The 18,533-nt window shown below is 41.2% G+C and overlaps 1 protein-coding gene across 4 annotated transcripts in view; it reads left to right on the forward strand.

Annotated features, from left to right (window-relative positions):
* EPB41L4B (erythrocyte membrane protein band 4.1 like 4B) overlaps window positions 1-17,837 on the forward strand; it is a 247,508-nt gene extending 229,671 nt beyond the window's left edge. For 2 of the 4 annotated variants that reach the window (XM_077810915.1, XM_077810916.1), the window contains exons 23-25: window positions 8,514-8,582; window positions 13,426-13,592; window positions 17,124-17,837. In XM_077810915.1, coding sequence (XP_077667041.1) covers window positions 8,514-8,582; window positions 13,426-13,592; window positions 17,124-17,193 — 306 coding nt within the window. In that variant the 3' untranslated portion in view covers window positions 17,194-17,837. Of the gene's footprint in view, window positions 1-8,513; window positions 8,583-13,425; window positions 13,593-14,180; window positions 14,315-17,123 lie in introns of those variants that run through there. The other 2 variants (XM_077810917.1, XM_077810918.1) reach the window with 2 other exon arrangements.
* Window positions 17,838-18,533: the final 696 nt, after the last annotated feature.

The raw sequence follows: 18,533 nt of genomic DNA on the forward strand, positions 1-18,533 counted from the left end.
TCTTAGTTACCAAGCATGAGAAGTGAACAGTTGTTGGATGGTGGACCATCAACAAGCTCTGTGGGTGTAAAGAATGATTTGTATAGTGGGCAACCGCTCCATATGCTTCAATTATCTTCTAGCACTCCAACACTCATACAATCTGCTCACTGGAAAGACATGATTGTATGACTTATGCTTTACTTGAGGCTTTCTCATTGTGGTATGAATCACCTTATTCTTTTACTTTCTCTTCACATCACCCATCTGGCTGCTTTCTGGTAGCTCCAGAACTTCTATGACAACAACTTCTGTCTGTTGTTCTGCAGGGGTATGTTTCTTGATGTTTATTTTTCTTTGCTGTGCACAATCCAAAAACTAATTTTCTAATGCTGTTGAGGTGACTGGTAATGGCAGAAAGAAGTTAACTTGGATTACCAATGGTATCCTAGTGATGCAACCTACTTATTAGGATCCAGTCTAGGCAAAACACTCTTTTCTGCCTCAAAACAAAGTCCAAGCGAATGCAGCTGTGTCAGGCTGGTTTTAGTGACATCATGTCTTGCTCTGTTGTCTCCGAGGAGCTGTAGTTCAGGATAACCTCAGCACATGTTGTAGTGTTTCTCTTAAGCTTGTTCACGTTCACAACTTCCTCCAGAAGAGCACTGAAGGCCATCAAAGTATGGAGAATGTCGTGCGTATAGCGGCTGCATTGCTCCCTCTCAGTGCTCTTTGAAGAGCTAAATCTCATCACCAGTGCAGCCTCATGGCAAAGTTAAAAGGTGAAACTGAGAGAGGACCGTCTTTTCTTTCGATACTCTGTGTGCAGACTGGTTGCCTTGCATTCCTGTCACTCTCTACAGTAGGCACTGTTAGAAGCAGCATTAGCATTGCTCCACCCAGAAACTACTCTACATCCAACCAACACTTACAGTCGTCATGACAAAGAACAGCAGAACGTTCCACCTCCAGGAGACGCACAAAAATGGCACTAGCACCAACAAGATTATATCCATCTGGGAGGGCAGGACAGCAAACATCTCCAGGTCCAGCCTTTGTATTGCGTCTATTTCTATTAACCATTGTGCCTAGGGGATTGTGAGGTGATCTGCTTGTAAATGTAGGTGGGTTGTATATTAGCCCTTGCAAACCATGCTGGAACTGGAACTATGGAATATTGTTGCTGCATTGAGGACCATGGCCACAAAACCTAACTGTGATTGAGTTACAACTTTCACCTCGCTGCAGTGGCCCCCAGCAGATGGTCTGACAGTCAGAGGTTGCAGGAACACAGCAGAGGGAGCAGCACCCCAACCATGCTCTCTGCTTCTGACTATGCCCCCATGTCAGGGAAGGTGGCACAGAGAAAGTGACACTACCTGGGAATTCCACCAAATTGGGGGAATCCTTTGCTGGCTGTTTAAGCCAGCATTACATCATCTTTGCACCACCAAGGGGCTCATGACCTCTTCCTATGATGATTGTGCTAAGCAAGCTGAATATATGTGTCTTGCTGTGTTTGATGAAGGAAGGTACATAAATGAAATTCTAAAGGTAATGGACTTCACGAGGACAGCACATAAGGGGAGTATGCACATGCAAGAAATTTGGCAAACAATTATCAAATTTGGATGAAAAATAGAGGATGATATAAGACAACCAGGGGAATTAAAGAATCAAATTTACTGGCACTGATTTTCAAAATGACTGTTGTTTCAAAATGCTGAATGTTATTTAAGTGCCAGCTAATTAATCTCTTTCTTTGGCCTCAAGCTACTGTCTGATCACACAGGAGGTAAGTAAAGGGAAGCGTGCGGATCAGACAAGGAGTTGTTACCTTCACAGATAAGACAACAGTACACATGGAAATATTCAACAAAATGTGTTTCTGTTACCTGGGAGTTCACCAGCTTAAGCAGAAGCTAAAACAGCTGCTGAAGTTTCACATTTTGTCACATAATACGATATGAAAGGTACATTTTCCAAAATTTTCACAGTTTGTATGAATTTATGAATTATGAATTTAATCCTTCCACTGATACTGACACATTGTATTGTTTAAACAGGCATAATGGATCTGGAATTCTTTGACTAGAAAATTGTCTATGGTGCAGTGGTGTTCTTCATAAGGCTATTCGATCCTCACAGCTTTTTCCAAGGTTGGGTTCAACAATAATATGTAGTTTCACTAATACAGTAATTCTGTGTCTGTCATGTTACAAATTTATTGGACTATTTTTTTCATTTGTGTTCATGCACTGATCCAAAGCGCACACCTGCCACAGCTTTACTGAAGGGGATGAATTGGGTTTGGACTTTGCCTGAGTGAGTATTGGTGTCTGTTGAGCTATTTTCATTTTTTTAAAAATCCACAGATGCTGTATTGCTCTATGATTGACATTACATGTTTGTCTTTGCATTTCCTAGCTCACCAGATAGCTTCCCCCACTGGAGTTGTATGGCACCAGATGAAGAATTTCAGTAAAAAAGCTGCAAAGACCCAGAGAGGAGGAGGATCTGATCATTGGTCTTGGAAGGAGATACTGCCAGTCAATTAGTACAATAGGTACATAAACCACCTTCATGAAGTCATACCTCAGATCAATCAGTACTAAGGTATACTAAACAGCATGTAAACTGGTAACTTGGGTCCCTGATCCCTTCTGGCTGGGCTGAATACAAACAGGCCTCTCTACCCTGTGTGGTGTGTGGCCCCTTTTCACCATAGATCTGAAGTTAGGTAAGTTCAAAGTTGACTAGTCCATGTGTTTCTGAAATAGAGCTTTGCAAAATACTCTTCTGGCCACTGTGCACATAGAGACCTGTATCTGTGAAAGCATCTCATGTAGTAGAAGTTTTGCTTACGCTACAATGCACAGGAAGCTGCTGTTATGTCAGAGCTACAACTTCTGCTTACCTCTGGAGACCCATCTGGCTCAGTATAAATAAATGGTCATATTTCAAACCAACTGGGAATACATGTTTTTCCGAAGGTATTACAAGGGCCGTGAACCATAAAGTGCTGGGTGCAAGTGAACTCAAGTGAAGAACAGCAAGTGTGCGCTCACAAGACAGAATACTAAATGTTTCCAAACCTCCGTACAGGGAAAAGAAATTGATGCCAAGGCAGTGGATATACTGTGCTGTCAGTTTACCTTCTCTCCTCTTAAATACAGAAGAGCAGAAGAAAAAAGGATCAGCGTGCCTGAGAGTGGTAATTTTGTAATGGCCGAGATGCTTGTGATTGTCCCATCTGCTGGAAATAGTTATAGTTAATTTCAGATGCACAATTCCTTTTATCCCGAGTTTAAATTACATTCAAAAAGACTTTTTTAGACAAACTTGAAGAAAAGGCAAAGATCAGCAAAGAATGACACTTCCCTCTTCTCTCTTTTCTTTTACTCACCCTTTGTTTATTCTTTTCTCATCCCCTTGCAATGCAAACAAAAGGCAAAATAACACTGATAATTCTTTGCAGCTCTGGCAGAGATGCCTCCAAAGCATTTTATGACAAGATACAGCTAGGATACAGTAAACAGCTTCCATGCTAGCAGGAATGTGCTCACACTTCTAGGAAAGATTATCCACAGAGAATCAAAATTCTGCTTATTTTTCTTCAAAAGTAATGATGTTATTCTGCTGTATAGCAGATTTTCAGATTAATCCCTTTGAAGTTTACCAGACAACGGACTTCTGTTCAGAACGTGTTGGTTCGCTTTATTTAGGCTCGTTGTCTCATTTAGTAAGAGTTTGCTAAAATCTAGCAAATTATTGACTCAACAAACTAAATATTCTAGATGAGGACTACATGTTTGTCCAAGGTACTTTTGCCATGGTAATGCAGTCATACCTCTCACACTCCAAAGACGCCAGTATATGAGAAAAGCCATCAGAACACGAGACAATGGCCAAAATGTGGAACACCTGTGTTTTGTGGCACATCATGCAATCAAAGCCATTTTAACTTGACATTTAATGATTAACACTATTTTTAACCGACTTGCAAGACAGACAGGTTGGTCTCTCACAGTGAGAAAACATCGTGAAGAACAGGTTTTATCATTCAAAGCCATTATAATGTCACTTATGGGGGGGGAGGGGGCAACAAAATCCATCAGTCTTTTTTCTCCTTCCTGCCTCATTCTCAATCCATAACATGGCTCTGAGGAAAAGTCAGAAAGCTACCTGACACCTTCAGCAATGGGCTCACTGGGGAAAATGGAAATAGCTCCATGTAACTTACCTTGGCTCCACTCTTCTTCCTATCCAGATAGCGTCCCTTAGCAGCTCCTTCCTCTGGGAGCAGGCCATATTCAAGGGTTTCCTCCTTTGTTTATTCCCACCAGTTGGCCACCACTGCTGATTGCTGCTGTCTACAGCACGCTTCCAGGCTTGTTGGAAATGCAGAATGAGAGGATCCACATGGGCTCCTAGGCAAAATGTGTGGTTGAGAGGTCTGAATGCAGTTCTACCTTAGTTAGCCAATTCCTTCACTAGTATTCCCAATGTTAAATATTATATTTCAACAGTTTAACTGCACCAGGATATAAAAAGAGGCTCTAGGAAATAACGAGCTTTTATATACAGTAGAACCTCAGAATTATGAATACCAGAGTTACTAACTGACCAGTCAATCACACACCACATTTGAAACCATAAGTACAAAATCAGGCAGAAGCAGAGACCTCCCACAAAAAAAGCAAATACAGTACAGTACAGTGTTAAATGTAAATTGCTAAAAAAATAAAGAGCAGCATTTTTCTTCTGCATCTTAAAGTTTCAAAGCTGGCTTAAGTCAATGTTCAGTTGCAAACTTTTGAAAGAACATCCATAATGTTTTTTTTCAGAGTTATGAACATTTCAGAGTTACAAACAACCTCCATTCCTGAGGTGTTCGTGACTCTGAGATTCTACTGTAGCTCTTTTCATCAATAGATCTCAAAGCACTTTACAGAAGAGATCAGTATCATTGCCTGTATCAGTATCATTTTTGTAATCAGGCTATTCGAGGCACCCTGCCTGTTTCACAGACCAGAACAACCAAACCAGCTTCAGCCATTGCAACCTCCAGCCATTCCAAACAAGACAGCATGAGCTCCCTCCTTCTACACCAACTGCGGGAGAATTCTCAGCTGTATTCCTGGCAGGGCACAGTCTGCGTGAACAGGTATATGTTGCTACTCATGTAAAACTCCTCAGAAGAAAAAGAAATGAGGGAGACAAAAGGATTGGACTGTGGCAGAGTGGGCAGAATGGCTTCGCTTTCTGGCTCCTAAGTGCTGCATGGGTATGAGTTTTTCTCATGTGCCTTAGTTGTTCTGAGTTGAGTTAAACCTGACTGATGGCTGGAAGTGGTGTCCTGGGGACCTACAAAATCTTTTAATTTTGTTTGTCTGGAATTCTCTGTCCTCAGATTAAATAAACACAACTCCGGAAAAGGGAAAATTGGGTTTGAAATTAAATCAGATGAACTGACCTTAGCTGTGTATTGACACAAAATTTGGGCCTCTGACATGTACAGATTTAGTGGCTGACTTTAGAAGATTCTTTTTTCCACGTCACTATGTATCTCAGTGTGTAATCAAGACCAACTTTTTTAATGTGCTTCTGGTCAATACTCTCAATAGGCTCTTGAATAACTGTCAAGGCTAATTCCCCACTCTGGCACTTTGAGTACAGAAGGTGGGGGCCCACAAGGATTCTAAAAATTAATGCTGGCCGCTCCAGGCTTGTATTAAACTCCCAAGGTTACAGCTTTTCTCTGACCTTGGATTGGTAAGCGCTACCACCACCCTAGTGCAGAACCCCTTTGAGAGGCCAGGAAGGCACACTTGGGAATTCCTTACGGTGGGGTACCCTCAAGCCCTTTCACACATACCCCCACCTCCAGGGAAGAGCGGAGAAAGAAAAAGAAGGAAATCAGCTGTTGCCACCAGCTAATTAAACGTGCACAAACCTCTTAAGACACAAAAATCCAATTGTGTTCTTAAATTTTATTAATAAAAAAAAGAAAGAAAATACATCTGGGAACTCAAGCTATTGCTAGATTTTAAAAAAGCAACTACAAATATTAAGTACCAAGAATAACTTTCTTGAGGTCCAGTTTAAAGGTTACAAGAAAAACAAAAGCACCTGGAGTTAGCACAGAGGAAGCAACAAACCATAACAAAATAAAAGGAATAAACCCAATCACATCTCCCTAGACATTTCCTGATCTACTTAAATATCTAGGGTTTTAAATGAGTAGTTTCTAGGTATGATATTGAGGATTGTTTCATACCTGGCCCCAAGCTTCTTACAGTATGCCTCTGCCCTGTCCACCTCTCCCCGGGAGAACAACAACAGACAGACAAAAGGGGAGTCTTGTTTCAATTTTAAAAAGTTCTAGCCTTCCCATTGGCTCTTTTGGCCAGGTGCCCACTCACTTCCTTTTACCTATACATAGCAGTGAGACTTTTTAACCCTCTACAGGTAGACCAATTAGAAAACAGCTACTAAGAGGAATTTTATAGTTGCTGGCTGGCTGGGTGTCCATAAAAGGGAGCTCCCCTTCCCCCCGCCCACCCCCCCACTTCATTTATCATGATAATAACATTTGCATCATTCTTCACCTTCATTTTCAGTAACTAAACTTTGTTCTCCTAATGAGACCAATCCAGAAAATTAGAGAGATTTGGGTTGCTGCATATCAAACTAAAGTCAGATATGAGTGACTGATTTTAGATTTGTATAATACTTTGATTTTGGCTACAGTACTGTGTTATAATACAGCACTCTGTATCTTATTCTCAAACACTGAAATGTAAACACTTCATAAATCTAGAATGACAAGATTGACTTCTGGGTTTGTTGTCTCAAAAAGACACAGCCACTTCAGAATCATTCATGTTATACTGGCAGATTTAGATATCGGTATAACATAACAGACTCACTTAGCAATACAATTTGTATATTGTATTGTAATGAGTGTCAGTAAGTGCACATAGTAACTCAAAATCAAGTTTACTGATGGAATGTAGATACATCAATATTTATGAAAAGTCTGAAATGTTCCTCTTGCTATCTCTACACAGGTATCTTCATGGTTTAGAGAATTGTTTTCTAGTGCAGTGACCTTTCAAATACAGCTACGTGATTATTTCTAGTCATCCACATTCAGTTAAACAGGTGTTTACACACCTGAGCGTTTTTGTCCTTGTGTGAATGTTGGGCCACAGCTGGATATGAATTTTGAATGGCACGTTTACAAACCAAATGTGTGTCTGGTGTTTTGTTTACAAAACAAATGACAATATGCATTTTCTTTATTACTTTTGATCTCATAATTTCAGGTGTTCCTTTCTCGGGCAACTGGGTCGGCACTTGAATGTGTTCCTTGTTTATTAGCAGCTACTTCAACATAACGCACTAATTCTATGATAAGGCATGCATAATAAACATACATTAAAAAAGTTGTTCCATTAAAGTGATAACTACATTTTTCAGTATATAATACATTTTCCCCAAGTGGAAATATGAAGTGCAGTTTGAAATCAATACTTCTAGTTGATAAATACTTTTTACTTTGTCCTCTTCCTGAATGGATTAATGAGATTTCTGCATTCTAGATAGGAGGATAATGACATGCATACCACCTATAATCAAAAAGAGACAATGCTTGGTTGCTATTTGTTTAATTTATTTTTCTTCATTTAATATTCAAGATGGTACTAAGCCCAGAAATAATTTACACCAAAGCCTTGTCTACACTCAGGGTGAAATCCTGGCTTTTATGAAATCAATGGGAGTTTTGCCATTGACTTAAATGAGACCAGGATTTTGCACTGAAAATTCTCAGTACAGATGCAATCCAATGGCATAATGGTCTCTAATAGTATTTTCAACACTCCTTTAGTAATACCTCCTGAGATGTAGCTTGATCCTTAGAACACCACTGGAATGGGTAAGATTGAAGTTCTTAACATTACCGGGGACAGTGATTACCAATCAATTGCCTACAGTGATTTTTTGGTGCTTTCTTCTTGTCCTGTCTGACACTTCATTTGCAGCGCTGTGCTATCTATAAATAACTAAAAGTATGGATGTGTAAAATCCATAAAACAAAAGTTCTTTAGCTGAAGTTCCTAACCACAAGCTAACACTGTGTAAGGTTTCCTATCACTGAGCTTTGTATTACCAATTAGAAAATGTGTGGTGGTCACTAGAACAAGCCAAATAATGTCGTGACTAGTTATAGAGCTGAAGACATATCGGATGCAGTCAGTTCAGAATATGTTTATATAAGAGCTATTTCATATTACATTTAATTACCTGGGTAAAATAATTCAGTCAGGTCTTATCCTTTGAATATTCCTCACTAACTTACATATGTGTTTTGAAGTGGTCGTCTTTTGAGCTGGTTTATCTGAATGCTGCTGAACCGTTCGAGTTTGTCAGACATTGCTATACTTGCAGTGCTTTGCTGCTTTTTTTTGGTTTTGTTTTTCATTTTTAGGCTCTGAAAGTAACATCTTTTTCTTTATCTTTTTTTAAAGATAAAGACATTCCCTGCTGATACAGCTAATCCTTTTTTCGATCCTTTTACAACAGTACCACAGTTTTCTGTAAGTAGAACATGCAACTGAAAAACTGTGTATTTAACACAGCACTTGCAACTCAGATTATTTTTTTAAACAATGTCAGAAGTTTTGCCTTTAACAGTCCTAATAAAGATACTTTCCAAATGTGGCTTAGACTGCAAATCAATCAAATATGGCCATGACTTGTATCGTAAACTTGCCTTCATTGGTGTGTTGGAGATTACTAGAAGCAGAAATAAGGATTGAAGGTGAAACACTTCAGGGCAGCAGGTCACAAAATACAGCTGCACTCCCACAGTTCTACTGTAGAGGGCGTGGGTGAGGCTGCACAGACTCTGAATAAACAGGAAGGGCAGGCAATGGTGTGGGCATAGCCACTAAATCCATACGCTGCATGGAATCTTTGCTGAATTGGCCTTTGTCCCCTTTACAAAGCCTGTCTCTGTCTTCTAGGGGACCTAATTTTCATGGAGATTGTATTCTGAATTGAAACGAGGAGTTACAATTAATATAAAACAGTTGTATGATGATGACTACAGTCGCATGCTGCTATAAACGTCCGTGTTATTTAACAACCTAGAGCTGAATCTTGGAATCCTTACTTCTTATTTGGGAAAATCTCCCATTAAACCTCCCTGGAAATGTTGCTTGAGAAAGAAGTGAGGTGCGGGCTTTGGGATATGTCCCTTTGCACAAGGCATACTGCACAGTACCACATAAACAGGACTAATAACTGTATAACAATATAAAAATAAGCCCGACCGATCTAATAGTACTGTACCCTGAATGCCCAACCTTAGAGTAGCAGTGTGAGTATGATAGGTAGAAGAAACAAGACATTTAAACAATTGAGGGACTTGTTAAAATTAATATTAGAACTCGAAACAACTAGGTATTATGCATGGGACTCTGACTGAAATCCTCTGCATGTCCTTCCCAAACTGGGATGTGGCTTAGCAGCCACAGAGGAGAAACCTTCTCATGTTAGAATTACACTTCACAGTCACGAGTGTGACATTCCTAAATTAAACTCATAAAATGAAGTCATTCCGACTTAAACCTTAACTTCTGTCCTGAGCCCCAAATCTGTTTTCTCTCTCATGTGGTTAAATATGTAATATGGAACCTTATTCACAACTGGGACAGCTACAGTATCTGTCTGCACTTAGTGAGTTATTAAAGAAAGAGGTTAAGGCTTGATCATGATCCCCCTTACCTTGGGACACTTTCTTTTGGGGGAGAGGGTGAGAGGGAGTCACGTGTCTATTTTTTAAGTCTTATTTTAGTGAGAGAAATTGAAAAATTTATCAGAATCTGCTTCATATCTATTTTTTGCTCTAATTAAAAATATCCCAACATATATATTGAAACCTTTCAAGCCCATCAAAACAGAATTATTGAAAAAGTCATCCAGGCTGGATGGTACCCACTTTAATAAAAATGGCAAGAAAGCTTCCACTTTTATGTCCCGGATTAAAAAACTGAGTTACACACAGAAATCTGTGCAGAATAATATCCCCACTAGTTCCCCTGTAAAAAATGTCAAACAACACTGACATTTTGCTAGGTTTCACTGAACACCAAACTGAAAAATGTTCGCTTTGTAATGAAAGCTGAACATTAATAAAAATTTCCATTTAGCTAAAAAGCTATTTTGACATGGAAAAGTTAGTGGAAAATTTTTGACCAGCTCTACTAATTAGGTTTTGTTGGGTGGGACAAGAGGGAGGGATAATCAGCATATAAATAAGTTCTAACTAACCTATCCACAATTCATCTTTTCCTCTTCAGAGTACTGGTTCACTGAAAAAAACCACAATGCAACATCACAAATATCTAAAATTACATTTCAACCCATGCAGCCCATGGTATTTGTTTTGTCATAGAATTATGCATTGTGGGAAATCTTTAGTAAACCAGGAAGTACCAAGAAGATTGCAGGGAAGTGAACAAATTTCTATTCTATGCAGTTATCCCTGTCCCACAACCTGAATAATGGGGATCATTGAACAAAGAAATATTGGCTTCAAGTCAATTGTTTTTCAGTTCATTTTAACACACCAGTTGTGCTAGGTGTCACCCCATGTTTGGCCTCAACAAAACAACACAAACAAATGCATTAGCGCAAAATTTCAAGGACAGAGCCAGATCTAACTCTGAATGTATCCTAGTCATGCACAGCATTATGCAGCTGCAAATATTTGTGGTTCATTTTCCTTTCCCTTGCTTCTTTTTCATGTTATGAACAGCCTGCAAAATTTTGGGGGTTGTTTTGTTGTTGGTATTTTTTGATTTTAAGGTAGGTTTTGCTTTGAAAATGCTTATTAGAGCCAAAAATGTCTATTTTTTTATTTTATAGAAAAACAAAAAATATTAATAAACAAGTAAGCTTTGGAGGCTATTTTCTGGTTTTATAATTCTGCAGTTTATAAAGAGCTAAACTGATTTTTTTATTTGGGGGGGAAATAAATCTGATTAAATTTTATCTGTGTTGACTGGTGTAAATCATAAATCTGTTGACTTAATGGAGCTACTTTGATTCACACCAGCTGAAGATCTGGCCCAATATACTGTATACACTGTGACAAAGTTCCTCCTCTACCTTGATGGGTCCTGCACTTATTGGCGGATTTTGCTCGCCTCAGAGATTCACAGTAGCCCTCAATTTGGCCACTTTTGTGGCTCAAATCTGCCGTTCACTCAGATAAACTCATCAATGGCCAGGATGGGGGAAAAAGAGTAAGAACAATCCCCGTAGTTTCTGCTGATCCACCATGTGGGTTGGGGAACAGCTCAGAGAACTTCCCTTCTGGTGGAACCTCAGGAGTTGGGAGGTTTGGGGGGAACCCGTGCTCACCCTCTACCCCAGGGTCCTGTGGATTGCAGCTGTCTAGAGTGCCTCCTGGAACAGCTGAATGATAGCTACAATTCCCTGGGCTACTTCCCCATAGCCTCCTCCCAACACCTTCTTTGTCCTCACCACAGGATCTTCCTCCTGAGGTCTGTTAACGGTTGTACTCCTCCGTCCTCCAGCAGCACATCCTGTCACTCCCAGTTCCTTACATGCACCTCACTAGCTGGAGTGAGAGCCCTTTTAAACCAGGTGTCCTGATTAGCCTTAATTAATTCTAGCAGCTTCCCAATTGGCTACAGGTGTCCTAATTAGCCTGCCTGCCTTAATTAGTTCTAGAAAGTTCCTGAGTGTTCTGGAATAGTCCCTGTTATTTTACCCAGGGAAAAGGGACCTGCTTAACCTGGAACTAATGTACCTACCTTCAACCACTCTTTTGTAGCCATCTGGCCTGACCACGTCACAACACATAAGTATATAAATATATACTCTAGAGAAAAATAGTACTACATACCTATCTAAAATAACCATTAAAAATAGGGCAAATCCTAAGCTGGTGTCAGTTGTCCTAGCTCCATTGACTTCAGTTGGGTTATGACAACTTATTCCCACTGAGGAATTGTGCCATGGTGCCAGTATTTTATGACGTAAAGCCTGATCTGACAGTCCTTATGAGACAAAATGCTGCATGAGGACTGCAAAATTTGCTTGCATCTGGATTTTGACATTGAGCTTTAAAAGGGAAATGCCAGAAAAGTTTGGCCTCTTACCTTTTTTAATAATTAGGCCTATAATTGGTCAGGATTAGAGGGGGGTTTGTTTGCTTGTTTTTTTCTTGTTCGTTTGGTTTTATTTTACCATTTTTCATTTTACTGGTTTCATAGAATGACTGGGAAAGGCTCATCCTTAGTATGTTCGTCTGGAATGGACTCTCTGCTTTCAGTCAAAAGAGAGGCTGGGAAATGTAAAAAAGACCCGACTCCAGCTTCTTCCTGGATCACTCATTGATTTAACCTGCAGACTGTATCCCAATGCACAAGTGTCTCCATTCAGTATTTGTTCATTATAAGTAGCTCACATAATTTGAAAAGTGATGAAAAAAGACACATAGTCCAATAGCCGGATAACAATTCTCTGCCTCCCTGTTGTGCTGACTTTTCTTCCTCCTGTTGTGAAGACTGAGTCAAGCTTCAAAGAACAGGTTGTCAAGAAAAAAAACTCAGCTGATAATCGCACGAACATGTCGGGACTATTCTGAAGCACCGAAAGATTGCTGCTACTGTACATTCCTATCAACTCGGTAACGCGCGAGCAGACACAGGCTGCTCCCTGCTTGTCATTAAATGGTCCTGTGCAAACAGTGGGTCAGTGTCATTTTTTTCAGGAATGACAGGATACCCAGCCTTTGATGTTGCAGGATTTGTGATGCCATAGCATCAGCTGTGCAGTGTGGAGAAAGAGTCGGGAGTTTGTTGTGGTTCTGTACATTTTATATGACATTGTCTGTTGCTAGTTGCCACTGGGTATTTTTTTTTCGGGTGTGCTCCACTACACAGAACAATTAGACCCAGACTCATGCACACTCGACTTTAATAAAATGCCCAGTTGTCAAGGGACCTACGAGTTCATTTTGACAGGGCTCTATTCAAGAGGACACTTCTGGTCAGCTCCCCATATCAGGTTTAAACCAAATAAAATGGTGATAAACAGCATGTTTATAGGTTATGGGTCCATATTTAGTGTGGAATGTACCCGTGAACTGAGTTCAGTCTCACACAGTGGACTTTATAGTCAGACTTGTCATCAGTGCACAACCATTGAATCTCTGTCCAAAGAAGTGTCTGTTTCATTATATATGAGGGTTGCTTCCTGGTTCTTAAAAGGCCACTGGGCAACTATAGGGCAATCTCTCTTTTTCCCTCTTTATTAGAGGAAAGTTGCTGATAACGAGTGTTTGAGAGAAAGTGGGCAGAAAAAATCAAAACTAACTTCTCCTTTTCGTTATTTTCTTCTTAGGCAGAATTTATAGACAGCAAATTAGTGTGCTGTGCTGTGCAGTCATCACCTAAGCTGTTACCACCAGTATCGCCTTCACTTGCAATGAGGTCCTTGGCAGAGACCGTCCCAACCCCAACAGTGCAGACGATATATTCATCACACAAACCTATTTCTCTGGCAGACAGGTATTGAGCAGTTCATAGCAGTACTCTGTGTCTCTCTCTAGGTTCCCAAGAGTTTGATTTCTTTTATTCTATCATAAATGTAATGGGAAAGAACCCGCTGAGCCTTTCATCCTAAACTACAATTTCCACTAATGTGTAAAGTCAGCTGCCATTTGGTACTTACCTCAGGACAAGTGGAAAGCATAAGAAACTTTCTCTGAATTGAAAGCCACTCCTAACTGGTGATTCAGCCAGCAGTTGCCCTCCTCTGAAGGCCAAACACACCACCTCCATAACCACTGGCCTGGAGAGAAAAGGGTGTGCCATTTTTTCTGAGACAAATCACCTCCCCTGAACTACTGGTTTGTTTTTAACAACTGCTGTCGCAATCTGTTTCTCTAAAGTCAGTGCTAACTGGGAAGGGCTGAGAAATAGATACTCTTTCCGATGAATACCAGGTGCTGAATTTTCAGAGTAGTGTCAGGTTGCAATTGTTCTTCTTATAGCATGAAATAGCAAAAAAGCATGTTCCAGCTTCCCACAGAAAACCTACTCTTCTTCAATTCTTCCATCTTACAATTGTTTCTAATGGTAATCTTTCTTCTCTAGAGACTGATGAGTGCTGAATTAGCCAAACTGTCTATTCCAGGGGGGGCCAACCGGTGGCTCCGGAGCCACGTGCGGCTCTTCGGCAGTGAACACGCGGCTCCGTGGACAGGCACCGACTGGAGCTACAGGCGCCGACTTTCCAGTGGGCCGGGGGGAGCTCGCTGCTCAGCCCCTGGCGCTGCCGTATCTGCAGGTTCGGCCAGTCGCGGCTCCCACTGGCCACGGTTCGCCGTCCCAGGCCAATGGGGGCTGTGGGAAGCGGCACGGGCTGAGGGATGTGCTGGTCGCTGCTTCCCGCAGCCCCCATTGGCCTGGGACGGCGAACCGTGGCCAGTGGGAGCCACGATTGGCCGAACCTGCAGATACGGCAGGTAAACACACCAGCCCGGCCCGCCGGGGGGCTTACCCTGGCAGGCCGCATGTCAAACGTTGCTGATCCCTGCATTAAAATTTGCACAAAACGCTTAATCTAAAAAAGAAAAATCCTAACTATTGCGTCTTTCTCTTGTGCTGCTAACCATCTTTACTTCCCAGCGTGCACTTGTGCCTCTTCATAAACTGTTGTTAAGGGTTGCCCTTTTATAGAATGTATAAATAAATCTACTCACGTGCTCTTAGTGTCTCTCAAGCTACTAGTAGTTAACAATGAAAGAATATGAAAGATGCATGAGACTGAAGGCAGAGCTGGCTCAGTAGGTGCAAGCAGCCTGTGCAATATCTAGGATGACCAGATAGAAAGTGTGAAAAATCGGAACGGGGGTGAGGGGTAATAGGTGACTATATAAGAAAAAGCCCCAAATATCGGGACTGTCCTGATAAAATCGGTACATCTGGTCACCCTAGCAATACCTTCTGGATAGCCCACAAAATATTCAGCAAATGGTTGAGAGAGATTCTAAAGGATTCTTTCCTGAGCAAAAGTTTTGAAAATACTAGCCATTTGGTGAAATCTGGTCCATTCCAAAGGCCAAAATTAAAAAAGGACCAGGGGCAATTTTGCAGCAGTTATACATAAACCTGGCACATTCTGAAGAGTAAACTCTAAAGACATTCCCTCTTTTCTTCTCTCTCCCTCTGCCTGCTTCATTCCCCTCCCTCTGTCTTTACCTGCATAGTGTTCTCCCCCACTTCCTTCTCTTCTCCTCTCCAGCAATCCCCCCTAGTTCTCAAATAGGGGTGCTGGCAGACCCAGAGAATGTGCTGTATGTGTCATGGCAGCAGCCCCACCCCCTCAGACCCAGCTACCCCAAAGAGCTCCGGGGAGAGGGTCCCCTCACATACCCCTATAATTCCTGTACTAGGTCCTAGTAGTGGGCCAACCCTCAGCCTGGCCTCGGCCATAGGCTCTTTGATTCTCTTGCACCTGTGTCGCCTACAGGAGCCCCTACTCGCAGGCGAGTTCTCTGTTCGTGGCAGGAGTTCAGCTCACTCCAGGGCCCTTTCTGTGTCCAATTGCTTCTAGTCCCTGGTGACACTCCCCAGGTCCCACCACAGGTCACTGGCTGGGAGCAGCCCTCCCGGGCCCTTTGCCCGTATCAGGCTTATAGTGTCCACAATCAAGGGTGGGAAGGGAAAGGAAAGGTTAGTTGCTGCCTCAGGCTGAGCTCCCCTTGCTACTGGAACTCACTAGCAGTCCCTGGCAGCTTCTCCTCCAGGGTAAACTTCCCCCCTTCTCTATGGCAAGTTTCACCTTTTGAAGCTGCCCTTCTTCAGCTGGAGCATGTTCTGCAGGTGCGTCTAACTGGTGCTGCTTGAGTGTAGGAATGCTCGTTAGCCTTTTCGGTCAGTGGGATGAGGGCGTGTCCCATCACAGTCCCCACCATGGTCTGCCAGAAATGTAAAGAACCAGGAGACTTGGTGGGTCATCAGAGGAGATGGTAACAAAGCTCTCTCCCTCCTTGGCCATAGTTAAGGGGCTGCAGTAACCATGAGCTGCATGGGCATTAGCCCACTCAAACACTAGGATCAGCAGCGGACTGAGGGAATAGACAGGGAGGGGCATGGCTCATCTGAAGATGCAGAGCAGCAGTAGACTGGGGGGAAAGCCTGAGCCCACTCAAGGACTAAAAATGGCAGAAGTCTACAGCCACTTCCCCATAACAGCCACCTGCAGAGCAGCAGCAGATCCAGCCTTCCTTCTCCCCAGGTTTGGCTGAGCAGGAGTAGCAGTGGTAACATTCCATCCCACAGTGCTTACACCACCAACGCTAGATGTCCACTTGAGATGGGGGCATGGTCCAGTCAGGTGGCTGTGGGCATGGATGGGCTTGGGTAGACTCCTCTTCCTCCCTTTCCCTGTGTAAGGAGGAATGCTTAGCTGCTTCACAGCAGCTTCTTCCTGCTCAGTTCCTCCTCCTGGACCAGAATGCTTCATGGAGACGTCTACTCCTTGTGCTTCCTAGCCAGTGTGTGACGACATCACAGCAACATCGTTCCATGATCCCAGGCAAGATCTCTAGCACTTAATCCAGCTCGGCTTCCCATTCACTTGAGTGCACACTAAATAATGCTGTAGGCTATGTAGTGAAAAGAAACCTCCTCTAGGACCAAACCATGCAGGAAACTGAAAGGCGATCTGGGCCCTGAGGAGCAGATTGCTGCAATACAAGTCTTTTTAAATGGCTTTTACATCAATTAACAAGAAACTGAGCTTTTAATCTTGCTTTCATTGAAGTCAATGGGAACTTTATCAGTGGCTTTGTGGGGAGAAGGAGTAAGCCCTAAAATGTCTCATGCTTTTTCCCCCCTTGGTTGCTTTTCTTTACTACTCAAAATGTCAAATGATTTTCACTTCTGACTCAAACATCTATTTTCAGCTTTTTCACTGAATCAAACTGAACCTTTCTCCTTCCCTTGGTACTTTAAAAATGTTATTTATTTTTAATTGAAATATGTGGCATTTTGTTGTTCCCATAATTGGCTGTTTGTGCATTAATTACACAGTGCTGAGACTCTGAGGCGTGAACTCGAGAGAGAGAAGATGATGAAAAGACTGTTGATGACAGAATTATGAAATTCTCACTTCATCACATGGAGACTGGATCGGGGCCTTTCATGTGCCTTCTGTCTGTTTACATTCCTCCACTTCTGTGTACTCAACATAATGCATCATGAAAATGTGTTATGTTCCCAGCTCACTCAGATTCATCACAGTTGATTACAATTAAGTCTCGGCTTGACTTTAACTTGGAGGAGTTTCTTTATTCATTTACTGCTGGGAAATAAACCTTCAGTCCTTTATTTATCATGAGTATTAGGATTTTCTACTATTATAAAATGAATTTTAGGTTTGGTTTTGGTAAATCTAAGGTAAAAACTATCAGCAAGGAACATACTGATTTCTACTGAGAAACACTGTTCTGTATATATGTTAATAACTGCACAGAGATTAATGTTATGCAGAATATTTTGATAGTAACATAGAAAATGTCATTTTGTATAACTGAAAATTGCACCGAGTTACTGCTGTTTGTTAAAGAATCATTTTTAAAAGCAGAAAAATGATTATTATATCTTAACCCTACGACTCTTCGTCTCTGCTGAAAAATAAATGGCTGTCTTATCAAATTTCTAACTTAATCTTTACTCAGATATATATAGATATATCAGTGCTGCCTAAAATCATGTCATCTTGATTTGACAATAAAAGATATCGTATTGTATTCCTGGTAAAGAAAAACTTCCATGGTTCAAAGTTGTTTGCTGTTGACACCCTTATCTTTAAATCAAAAACATTGAATCAGAAACCAGTTTTAACTAAGACTCTGATTCTACAAACACTTGCATGCATGTATGCATGCATGTTTACATCAAGCAACTGAGTGGTTCCACTGAAATTAACAGGACTACTCCCTTACTTAATGTTAAGCATGTAAGTGTTTGCAGGATTAGAGCCTTAAACAATTGGTTTATGGTATTAAGGTCATATAATAACACTATAGATCATATTTCCTATAAAACTGTCCTATAGTTTCCCTTTTTTAGTAGTGCAGAATAGGTAATTTATTTAAAAAGCTGACAACAATTGATCATGAGCTACAACACGCGATTTTGAACAGACACCTTGTATGTGTTTTATATGGCCCAAGATCTATATTTTTCTGTTACCCTGTACAGTAGATTCTCCTGTTTTTAGTATTGTTAAAATAAAAAGATGCCCTTAATTTGATACCAACGACCATAGATTTATCTAAATTTAACCAGCCTGTTGGCTTTAAAGGTAGGAAGTGCGTATAGTAAGATTCAATTTTCTTCAGTGTTAGTTATGGTCATTTAATATGAAAAATCTTGAGTGCATTTTAGGACTCTTGACTGCAACTTGGAGACAGAAAGTTACTTGTTTATTTTATATTC

This window comes from Eretmochelys imbricata, chromosome 2 (assembly GCF_965152235.1).
Source record: "Eretmochelys imbricata isolate rEreImb1 chromosome 2, rEreImb1.hap1, whole genome shotgun sequence".
Taxonomy (NCBI): domain Eukaryota; kingdom Metazoa; phylum Chordata; order Testudines; family Cheloniidae; genus Eretmochelys; species Eretmochelys imbricata.